Source organism: Protobothrops mucrosquamatus, unplaced genomic scaffold (genome assembly GCF_001527695.2).
Source record: "Protobothrops mucrosquamatus isolate PMUCROS unplaced genomic scaffold, P.Mucros_1.0 scaffold1626, whole genome shotgun sequence".
Classification (NCBI taxonomy): Eukaryota; Metazoa; Chordata; class Lepidosauria; order Squamata; family Viperidae; genus Protobothrops; species Protobothrops mucrosquamatus.
In genome coordinates this window covers 410334-423113 of record NW_015387786.1, presented here as the reverse complement: position 1 = coordinate 423113, position 12780 = coordinate 410334, and the positions used below count along the sequence as shown (strand labels likewise).

The 12780-nt window shown below is 33.4% G+C and overlaps 1 protein-coding gene across 1 annotated transcript in view; it reads right to left on the bottom strand.

Annotated features, from left to right (window-relative positions):
• LOC107293460 (usherin-like) overlaps window positions 1–12780 on the bottom strand; it is a gene marked incomplete at its 3' end in the record, with an annotated part of 212151 nt that overhangs the window by 78816 nt on the left and 120555 nt on the right. The window contains exon 20 of the mRNA XM_015822612.1: window positions 9112–9342. Coding sequence (XP_015678098.1) covers window positions 9112–9342 — 231 coding nt within the window. The remainder of the gene's footprint in view (window positions 1–9111; window positions 9343–12780) is intronic.

Sequence of the window (12780 nt, the reverse complement as noted above, 5' to 3'; positions counted from 1 at the left end):
AGAGAATGTATGCTGATAATACTTTTATTTGAGCAAAACAATGTAATGGTGATGAAGGAATTAAAAAAGAAGTTGGAGGAGAAGGAAGCGACTATTTTTGTATTATAAATTGTTATTTCTTTTTAATGCATCACTATTAGACAAGGTCTGGTAATAGGCAAGCAGACAGACTGTGAAGCATAGCTAATTTTTATTACTAAAATTTATTTATTTGGTAGTCTTCTTGTACTCAAGGCTGCATAAAGTGACAAACGAAAAAAAAAAGACAGAGAGAAAGAGAGCCAAGGTACAAAAAGAGAAAAATAATATAAATAAGAACAAAATTAGCCACTTCAGCCAAAGCTAAATGCCTTTCAAACAATCGCCTAAAGTTTAATAAAGATAAAAAAATGAAGCTTGTAGGAGTAAATCAGTAAGTAACACCAGGGCTTTTTTTGTCATAGAACGCCCAGAACGGAGTTCCGGCACCTTTTTTGGATGGAACCTTGTTTGGTAGGCAAGGCGGGTTGTATGACATGTGTGAGTTCTGGCACCTTTTTTTTTTTTTTTTTTTACAAAAAAAGCACTGAGTAACACAATAGTGTTATCTCTAGCAACAATCCACAGCCAAAGGTTAAGGATACCAAGGAATATATTTCAGCTGTATCTGTAGTGGCAGAGGTTAACTTACCTGCTCCTTTCCCCATTAGCCCAAGAGTTTTGAACTTGGAACAGAGCCTGAAAAGGCAGCAATGCTGGACATCATGAAGGACTTTATAAGTAAAAGACAGCAATCTGGACTACAGTAGAATTACCTGGCAGCCAATAAAGATGAAAGGAGACCAGCTAATATAATTACCATATTCAGTCTATCTGTGGATACTATATACACAATCTGAGTATTAGCTGAATCTTCAGAACCGATTCTGAAGATAACCTCATGTAGAGCACATTATGGTATAAGACGGAGTTCATTCTTCATACCCTTTAATATTACATATGCCATTATTTACAAAAAGTGTATATTAATGTCAATGTTATTAGTAAAAGGTTAAGAAAAAATGAAAATCTAAACAAAATGTTATTCAGAAAAATATCTTACAGAGAAAATAAAACTACTCAAATGAAAACAAAGAGCATATCCTTTTGTAGAGAGTATATCCTATTTAAATTTATGAAGAGAAAAACTTTCTAATACCATTTTGAAAGAAAGTAGAGGATTTACATGCATAATGAATTAAGAGCAACAGTGAAATAAAATTATTATTATCTATATACTACTATTCTGTGTCTGTTTGTCACCTTCAATTGGGTGAAATGATGCATCTTGAGGCAATAGTTTAGGAATCAAGGAACTTCAAGTGGGCTAACTTATATGTATTCAAAATCTTGGACTCATTGCTCCTATGAGATGAAAAATTGGAAAAGCTGTGGCCACTTCAACGCTACTGTGCTGCCACACTGCCACGGTACGCTGCAGTAATGTGATTGTCAAGTAAAGTCAATGAGAAAGGTAGCAGGAAATTGGTAATCCCAGGCCAGCAGGCAGGTAAGTGGCTGGTGGATGGGAGAGGGAGTGGGATTGGGTGAGGGTAGAGACATCATGCAGGCTGGCATGGATTCACAAGAATTCACTCTGAATTCCTTTCAAGGAAATATGGTACTCCTAACAGGTGGGTCAAAAACACATTTCTGTAGCTTATCATAGAGGCTGTCATCATGAAAATATGGAACCTGCTTGAACCTGATTGATGTGATAAGTAAATCAGTTAGATGATCCAAGAAATTTGTAGGAATTTGTCAAGAAAAATCATGCAAAATATAATAAGTTGCATGAAGGCTGATGGGTTGCTACTCAATTCAATTATATCATTTTATATTCAAACAAAACCAATAGCATGGCCCTTCTTTCTGGGAATCAGACTGCAAACCCTACTGAGGTTTAATTTGATGAAAATGCAGTTTTAGCAACTGTTCCAAGAACTTCCATTCTAATTGTTACTGAGTTCAGAAACCGTAATACTGAACAGCACCTAGAGATCCAATGTGTAGAATGGGAGTGGTGTGGGAAAAGGAACATAACAACAATGCTGTCAGGTGGAGGAGCAAATAAAGCCTTTGCACAAATTTTCATCTATCTATTCTTTCAGGCAGGCTAACTTTATTTCACTTTGGATAAAGATGTTCTTCTGTAGCCTGGACTTCAAAATTAGTTGTACAATCACAGAATGTATGTGTTTGTGGGGAGTGTGGGGATGATGGGATCATCCTTGGTCACTGTCTAGCCTTGATGTAATAGTTCTCTGAGGATTTGTTCCTTCTTTGCCACTTTCATTCCACACACTATGCCATGTTGTCCTTGACTTACAGTAGTTTGTTTAGTGACCATTTGAAATTATGACCACTGCAGCACCCCCATGGTCACATGATCAAAATTCACATGCTTGGCAACTGACTCTTATTTATCAGTGTTCTGATCACCTCCTGATAAGCAATGGGGAAGCAGATTCACATTAGAACTGTGTTACTAGCTTAACAACTGCAGTGATTCACTTAACAACTGTGGCAAGAAAGGTCATAAAATGGGGCAAAATTCACTTAACTGTCTTGCATAATAATGGAAATTTTGGGGTCAACTGTGGCCATTAAGTCGAGGACTACCTTTATTAGGGAACTTGCACTGAAATTGACAGACTGCATTTCCAAAGCTTTGACTTCTATAATATTGCATTCCAATATAATTATTTTTTAAGAATGATCACAAGCCAATTCTCAAGCAATAAACTTCCAATCATTTTAATTGTATTTATCGTTACTATATATAGGATTTGGATTGACTAAAAAATAAACTTCATAATTAATTGAAAATATATAACATACGTGATACTCATGCAATTAATTTCATGATGCTACAATCTGGTGACATTTGTTCACATTCTTTTCATCTCTTTTTAAAATTCAATTGCATGATTTGGTCATACACTTGTAGATTTTGCCTTTTTTTTTTTTAAGATAACTGAAATAGTCCAAGATAAACCTGAATAGTTGTGATAGTTGATGATTGTTAGATGAGAGACTATAGTTAGAGAAATATAAATAGTCTTTCAACCTCAATTACTAGCCAGTACTATAACTATCTCTACTTTGCAAAATGAAGAGGCTGAAATATATTTCTTCTTTAGTCTTAAATGAAAAGCATATATCTTTTAGTCCAGTAATAACACTTTTTAATCCAAAATTAATCAGCATTTTAAAAAAGATGAATGTCACCAGAGAAACTTGGATTATTTTTCCATAAACCTCATTTTAAACTTCTTTCTTGTAAATTAAATATAAACATTTTTGCTCTCCACTTCAAATGCATCGAAGACACCAATTATAATACACGTGTGTTTATGTTCAGAGATTGCTATAATTAATGTGTTGTCTATTAATTTAACAAATTATATTCCTGCTGTTTGAATTATATTGCCTATAAGTTTTCTTATATTTTTTTCTATTTTTTATGCTAATAGTAGCTTTTCTGAATATAGTTATGCTAATAGTTATATTTTTAATAATTTATTTTGCATCTAAGTATAAGGTGGCAATTCATTTGTTAATATTAAGGATATTATATTAGAAAAACGTAATCATGCCCTTTTGGTTTCCCCTTTTTGGGGGCTACATATAATCAGTTGCTTCAACTTTTCTGGAGCAAGGTATTCTTCCTGCTCCTGTCATTTCCACTGCCATCTTCTAATTCCATTCTAGTTTGTCTATCCCCTTCTCAAACAAGATCCAGATTATAATAAGCACAATAAAATAAATTTATCTCTGAAATATGGCTCTAAGTAGCTGCATCATATAGTTTGAACATTTTCAGCTAAGTTGAGTAGGATAAACTCAGCATATTTTTATAGATATCTTCATACGCCTGCTATCCCAATAATGCTATTTCTTATGGGAAATCTTGAAATAGAATACAGCATTTAGAGTATTAGATAGACATTATAATTGGTGTGATTCATGGTAAATGACAGTATGCATTTCTAGGTAAATAAAATTAAATATCAGAAAAAATATTAATAAAATGTAGATTCCAGTTTTGATGGGACCTACATTTTATTAATATTTTTCTTACTTATCATATCCAAGAGTGAAAGATTGTAAATGAATGTATATTTGAGAGATAGAGAGGAGTAGATTAAATACTTACATACAGAGAGTATGCAACACACTAGTGCTAGATTTTATAAACTTCTATGATACTATTATTTTTCAGCAGATAAAGCTATATATTATAAATCCTGACTGATTGTTTTGGCAGAAATAACATTACTCAGTTTACGATCTGATTGATTTGGGGCCATAAGTACTTAAATCTAATAGGGACAACACATTTTAATCCTCTTCTCCCTCCTTCTTTTTTAATGTTGGCAATCACTCAATTGATAAGGCTCATCATCGTTAGACAAGATATTAATTTGAACTTTCTAAAAGATCAATTGTGGGATGAAACATTCCCTGATAATATTCATAGAAATGCTTCCTCATGATATTCATGACAGACAATTAGAATCAATGAATGTCTTTCATACTTGTTTGTTCAATAAACTACTTGTTAGTACCATCACGCTGTCTTAAAAAGCCACAAGGCAAGAATAAAAAAGTCAATAAAAATAATGAAAAAAATCTTGTAATCAGTTTAAAAAATGGGCACTATAGTTGAAATATTTCCTAATGAAATTCTATTCAATTCTATTCAATCTGTTTATAGGGAAGTGTAGATTATCCCTTACAGACGATAAAAAATTTATACCCTCTTTTCTAAGTGAGCTGAGAGTTTAACTACACAGTATATAAAATATTTACCATGCTGCTTCAGTTCTAATTTTTTCCTTTATTAATGTTTTCTTAACTATGGTTGCCCAATTCAACCTGGCATCACCCTTTTTAAATTTCCATAAAGGAAGAATGGGGAAAGAAAAAAAATAAAAAATAAAAAAATAAAACAAAAACAGATCATGTGACATTGTCCCTAACAACTGGAACAGGAACTGTTGTAACTGTCATTGTAAGTCAATATGGTCACATGAGGTCATAGTTTATTACCGCATTGGTTAGTGATAGAACTTCCAGTTCCAATTAACATAATCATCAAGGACTACCTATATTAAATTATATGATACTGAAATGTTTTTAAAATGTATAGAATAGAATAGAATAGAATAGAATAGAATAGAATAGAATAGAATAGAATAGAATAGAATAGAATAACAGAGTTAGAAGGGACCTTGGAGGTCTTCTAATCCAACCTCAGGCAGGAAAACTCTATACCATTTCATACAAATGATTGTCCAATCTCTTAAAAACTTCCAGTGTTGGACAATTTACAACTTTTGGCAGCAAGTTGTTCCACTGGTTAATTGTTCTTACTGTCAGGAAATTTCTTCTTAGTTCTAGGTTGCTTTTCTCCTTGAATAGCTTCCATCCATTGCTTCTTGTCCTGCCTTCAGGTGTTTTGGAGAATAGCTTGACTCCCTCTTCTTTGTGGCAACCCCCGATATATTGGAACACTGCTATCATGTCACCCCTTGTCCTTCTCTTCATTAACTAGACATACCCAATTCCAGCAACTGGTTTTTTATGTTTTAGCCTCCAGTCCACTAATCATCTTTGTTGTTCTTCTCTGCACTCTTTCTAGAGTATTAAGGTATTAAAGAGTATTAAAGATATGTAAAAAGAGAACAAAATGTGAGAGTTGGAGGGGACCTTGGAGGTCTTCTAGTCCAATCCCCTGCTCAGGCAGGAGACTCTATACCGTTCCAGACAAGTTGGACATCCAAGATAACAGAAGTACCCAAAGATACATTTGAAAAATGTAAGTCATTCATACAGACTTAAGGATTTTCCTCAAAGACCTAAATAAATCTGTATTTTGCATGAAAAGAAAAGGGAATTAAAAGCCAAAGTTTGATGCAGATTAAAACTGCCTATATCTTAGAAAAACTATTACACTAACACTGCCTGTCAGGGTTAGTGCAGTGCATTGGTAGCATAAATCCCTGTTGGTGCACATTAGAAAATGTTTTAAGATGTTTTGTTCACAAAGCAGCCGAAATCACTTTGTTGTGCTGGATCACTTTTTTTTAAAGTGTTTCACCCTTTCTTTAGGCTTCTTGGGATTAGGAAGAAGGAAGAAAGAAAATGTCTTGTTCAAGAAGGAGAACTGTGAAATCATTTAAGTGCAAGACCACAATGCTAGCAAAAGAAGTTCTAAGAGAAAAAAAAATGAAAGGATAGCTAAATTCTTCCTTTACTGGGGCCAGTTAATAGTTCATAGTGAGACATATCACTGTCAACAGGAATAAATGAAAGGAAAACCAAGCATGGCTCAGAATACTCTGTAACAATGGTCTGCAGTGACCATACCACAACCCATATACCTGCCTACTAAAGGGGACAATATATTAAGCAGCCTTCAACTGAACTGGAAATAACTCTAAAAAGTTACTTATTTATTTTATGAGCATTTAATCACTACAAGGCCCTTCACAGGCCAAATCCAGCATTTCCTTCATAAAAAATCATTTGTATTCTTATTAATTTTTATAAATGTATTCCTAAGGTCTGCCATGTATTATTTATTCCCTTATCCCTATAATATGTGCATTTTGTTGGAAACATTTGTCCAGGGTTTTGTCCAGGGTTCAAAGAAAGTTCTTATAAATAAAAAGGCAACATTCTTTAGTTGAACTTGCTGGAAATGAGATATAGAATGTTTTGCAGTCAAGGTGTGTGTGGGGGCTATTATAGAGTTCTCCAATTATAGGACCATTTGAGTAACTATCTCATCCTATTATAAGAAAGTGAAAAAATGGAGTAACCTAAGGATGACAGAAATTTTACTCAAAATATTAATGAATTGTACTGTAGTTCTTAGGCCTTTCTTAAGGCCTAGAGAATATGGGTGACTAAATTCATAATAATACCAACTGAAAGAGTGTGATGTTCTTATAAATAAGTAGAAAAGCTATGACTCAAAGAAGCAATTTTGAGCTCCTTGTAAAAAACAGTGTAGACCTAAATAACTCTGAAATTTCACCTTACCAGGTTTATTAACAAGAGGACGTAAGTTGGTTTGGGAGGCATGGCTGAGATGAGGACATAGTTTTTAGTTAGCAAATGTGATGTACAGAGAATAATGAAATACACTTTTGCTTTTAGAAAGATGACTTTGATTAAAAGGAAATACTTTCCAAAAATGAATTGTTCAAACATTTGCATGTTGATTTATGTTCTGTTCTGTGGGACTTAGTGCCAGGTAGGAGAGGAGAGGATGGCTACTTAAAGATGTTTCCATACTTAGCCCAGTTGAGACATACCTTTTCTGACGACAAAATGGAAAAAGAGTTAAACAGAAACTTTATGTAATATTACATATACTCTAATAGTGAACTCCCTAATGACCAGTGTCTGCATTTCCTGTGTTGGATGAGGAGAACATATCTTTCTCCTTCTGTCCTGGCCACTTTTTACAGAGGCACGATTGAGAGCATTTTTACAGACTGCATCACTGTCTGGTTTGGTGGCAGCAGTGCCTCAGATAGAAAGTCCATACAGAGAGTGGTAAGGACAACTGAGAAGATCATAGGAAGCTCGCTCCCTGGTATTTAGGATGCTGCTTATAAGCGCTATGTGCTTAGAGCTCAAAGCATTGTTAGAGACCCCACACACCCACTTTATGGTCTGTTTCTGTTGCTCCCCTCTGGGAGGAGGTTTTGAAGTATTTCTAGCAGGACTACCCAATTCTGTAATAGCTTTATTCCCTATGCCATCCATCTGGTAAACTCACAATATTCATTTTTCTCGCCTTGCAAATGCATACATAATTCGAACTAGACTGTGTTGTTTCTCTGTGTCATATAATATATATGGGTATGTGCATAATTCTGTATTTATTTATTTTTGTCATATTTATGTAGTGTATATTGGTGGTGACCATTTGAGAGCTGTATGCAGTGAAATTTCATTTTAATGTATGCCGATTAGTATACATTCAAAGTGACAATAAAGTTAATATTGTATTCTATTCCGTTATTCTATTCTAATGATACTGAAACATCAGTACGACCCCTTAAGTATGCAAAGTTTACATTTCAAAGCTGTCAAAATCAGCATGCAACTCTCCTCTAATCCAATTAAAAGATGGGCATTGTATAATTCCTGTGATCCATGGAATACTATTAACATATAGGAAAAAAAAGAGAAATTTGTGCCTGGCTAAGTAGACTTCCAGTATCCTTGCAAAAGAATGAAATATTGACTTGAGATTTGCCTGCTGGGACAGAGGTAGAAACAACTGTCCCTAAAGACTGCTGTGCAAAAATTCCCCAAATCCCTTACCAATTGAGCTGTAGTATGAACTTACAAAAATATCATGTGCAATTAAATGTCACTGATGAAGAGTACTTGCTTTTCTTTGGTGAACAAATAATGCCATATGTTCTCACACCAGAAATTAAGATACATAAAAAGAATTCTGAAGAGTGGCATTCTAAAAAACAATATTGATTTATGTGGGAAAAAAGTGAAAAGTAAAATAGCAAATCCGGAGGAAATCCATCCAAAGAAAATGTCCATCAGAATGTACCCCAAAGTGTTTTGAAATAAACATAGTATAGACTATGGTTTGGGGGCAGGGGGATCACCTTTTTCCAAGAGTCTCTACCTGTCCAAACAGATGTAGTAGAATGGACATACTGCAGATCCCTTCAGCCAAAGAATATCAGCTGGCAGGGTCTAGAAAATGGCCTTTTTCCACAGTGGCAGAGAACTGTAAAACATCCTCTTTGGAAAGTAGAATGGTCCCAATCCTGTTAACCTATTGTAAGGCCGACTATGTTCCCAAGCTTGGAGAGCTGAATGTGTCAATGGCCCTGTTTCCTGGCTGTATTGATAACTGGCCAAGTATCTTGGCTGCTATATATATATATATATTTATTTTGGATGTTCCCATAGTTTTTGTCATTTTAAAATGTTTTTAGTAGTTTGGTTATAATATAGTTTTGAATTGTAAGCTGCCCAGGATCATTGACTGAGATGGATGGCTATAGAAAATGAATGAATGAATGAATGAAATTTCCTTACCTGTAAAGTAGGTGTTTGTAGGCAACATAGAATTTGGAAACTTGTAATACCCATTTCCTGGGAAACGGGTTCCTTTCTTTACATTTACATCTGATGTTGCTAAGGATATATCTATTCTTTCCAGTTGATAAACTGGAGGAGGTCCATTAAGTTCTTCAGGCTCATACCAAGTTATCTTTATTACAGTGCTGTTAATTCCTTCAGTGTTAGGTGCTATTAGCTGAACTGGAGCTATTTGGAAAGAAAGAAAGAAAGAAAGAAAGAAAGAAAGAAAGAAAGAAAGAAAGAAAGAAAGAAAGAAAGAAAGAAAGAAAGAAAGAAAGAAAAGAAAAGAAATTAATGCTTTGTACTAAAAAGTATTACCAAAGGAACTATTCACAATCTAGTTTCAAATCCCTTAGATTTTTATGTAGTCATACCACTGTACATAATATTTAAACTGTTAAAAATGAAAAAATACGATCTGCCAATTGTTTGTTTAAGTGAACAGCACTCCTAGCTTTTTCTTTTACTGTTTGCAAATTATTTTCGCATTAATATCATAAAAACAATGCAAACATTATGGCAGAAATTAATTCCTTTGAACAAGAAGATACAATGATATTTGCAGAAAAGACTCACAAATATGACGTGATTATTGACTTGGCATTGGTGTAGTTTATTCCTTTGTTAGAACACAATAGTGCTATCTTAAACTGAATAATAGTAATAAAAAAACCAAACTGAGCTAGTATACATTAATTCTAAAGATAGAAACTTCACCATAAGAAGCCTTTATAGATGCAAAAGTCTACATACTTGGATGTACTATGAATACATAGCATTTGCCTGTGTTTCAAATATGCATGCACATATAACTTGGCTAAAATGAAAAAAACCTATAAGATTTTTTTGCACAGACTTTTCTCTCCTTAAATGGCAAATTACATTATCTGCAGTCATGATAGTGAATAAACACTAATGTGGGAAATTGAAAATCTAAGCTCAGGTCCGATGGATAATTTCTCACTTGAAAGTACTGCAACTGGACTGGGAATGATCATAGCTGCGTACCACATAATACTTTTGCATGTATATGCATATATGAATGTTATTAAGAAAAATTGTGCCCTGCCTGGAAATCATTTATTAATGTGCTTTGTCTGTTAATCGTCTGGACAGCATATGCAGTATGAGCTTGGTAAAAGAGCAAAATAAGTATTTTCGTATTTTGGTGAACATATTTTTTTACAGGTTATATAAACAAAATCACCTTTCAAGGCTTCACCACATTCTCTATGCAACCACCAATTGAAGCTTTCTGCGTCTGGGTGTGGCAGATTATGTTGACAATTATATGGATAATTGCAACATACAATAGCACTTTTCCTATTGAATGCATTATAATCCCTGCAGATATAAAGATCCCTGCAGATATAAAGTTCCATTGTGAATTCTAAGCAAGTGTTACTTTGTAAATTTACTCTGCAATGGTGCTTTCTGCATGAGGAATCTTAAACTATGCCACATATATCAAAGTCAGGTGCTTCCGTTATCATACAGCACATAATTCATTTAGAGAATGTGAAGTAAAATATGCATCCTGTAAATTCATTCAGGGCATTGTGTAAGAGTTAACAGCAAGATCTTTGTTCATAATAAATTAATAATACACCTTTAAAGTGTTTGGTATATAAAACCATAAACATTTTTTTTGCATTTTATATGAACATCTAATGTACTGCTATTATTTTTTCTATAGTGTGAAGAAAGATTACTTTAAGATAAAGGAAAAGATGGGAGTCAAAAAAGCTATGCATTATAAATTCTTGTTCAGATATCATTTAGACTTCATTAGTATCATACTGCTTTAGTCAAAATTTACTGTGTTGAAATTGAAGTTCTGGCATGTGAGGTTAAAAGTCTTCCCACATAAGTAGCACTGAGCACTAATGAAATGCAGCATTAATGCACAGGTTTCAAAAGAAAACATGGACTTTACAATTGGAATTTCACCTTTGGAGTTATTCAGCTATGTCAGCATTTTGAATGCAACTGCCAGGATTTAATATTCCAATTCAGCTTCTAACTACTAAAACAGAACAGTAAAATTAATTATTGCCTAAAATGAATACACATAGCCATCTTTAGAACAAACGGCAAATCTTCCTTAAATAAATTCTCATAATAAATTGGAGAGGCTTATACTGTAATTATAGCATCTTCCCTATCCAAAGTTGAAGCTTTTATGGCACTTGCGCACTTAATTATTTAGATGCATTGTAACATTTACTTCCTTGACAGGAAAATATTGATTTTTTAATCATTTTCAAGTCTACTCCAGCACAAATAAATGTACTAGTTACAGTTAATGCACTGTGGTACATATATTAAATAGTACTATATTAAATAGTAATATTATTTCATACTATATGAAATAGAAAGCAATCCCTTTAGTTGAAGATTAGAATTGTAAACACCATGTTTTTTATTATTCACGATGTATGTGCCCTAACATAAAGAATTCTTCTGAAATTTACACATCAACAAATCACATGTGTGCGTGGAGGGGGGGGAAACCTTTAGACAATAAATAAATAGCATGTATTTCTATATCACTGTTTATGCAATATACAATAGAAGCTAACAGCCACAATATATGTTTGCTAAAGTTATGACTGATACCTGTTGCAATTATCATTTTATTAATTTACTGTAAATTTATTCTGATCTTTTATAGATAGTACATCTATAAAAGCATTTTTGTTTTAATAGACTAAATTGTATTTTTGCATACTTTAAGTATATCAGGCTTTTAAAATTTCCTCAGTAAAAAAATATAATTCACAAACTAAAGCATTCAAACATTAAACATTTATTACACTGTCTGCCATTACAAGAGAATGCCCAAAAAATCAAAACAACAGACAATCCATACAGTTTCATATTAAAGATACATCAAGTATAGCTATCATTTTATAGCTTAGTATTTTTTAAAAAAGATAAAGCCTTCCATGAATATGTTTGTGTGCAAGTCTCTGCGTGAGCACATTATATCTGCATGCATGAAAGAAAAATGTAATTGTCGATAAGTAAAGAGCAGTTAACTTTGTTTTGTTTGAACCAATATCATTTTAGCTTTAGAAACTAAGACAGATGCCAACATTTCACTGTGAACAGATGGTATTTCCATCTAATAGTGCATCACTGTATTAGTAAGGTCTGTTGTGTATACAAACAGTAATAAACACTAGGTGAGGATCAAAATAAATTTTAATTGTTGACATTAAATTCTGGCAACCGTGCTTCTAAAGATAGTGAATTCTTTTTGCAAATCTGTCAGGTTTACTAATGCAGCTGCTAAAGCTTTCCTATAGCATGTCAGGTTTTAAAGCTAATAAAAATGCATCTGTATTAGAGTTACTAAATCTTTACTGGTCTACTTTTCTTTCATGCATTTATACTAAAAGGAACCCCTCAGTGAAATATTATACAGGTAGCACTTAGTGCTCTTGGCTTTATCTCAAAAAATATGCTTCTTAAAGTTTCCTCTTTCATCAAATTTCTAAATAGCTACATTTCTAGTAGAACCTTGAGTAACATTCATGAAGATACAGTCTCATTTATGCTTTGCCAACTGCTCATTATAATTTCAACCTTTTGAATAGTGACATGTAGGGTTATCCATTT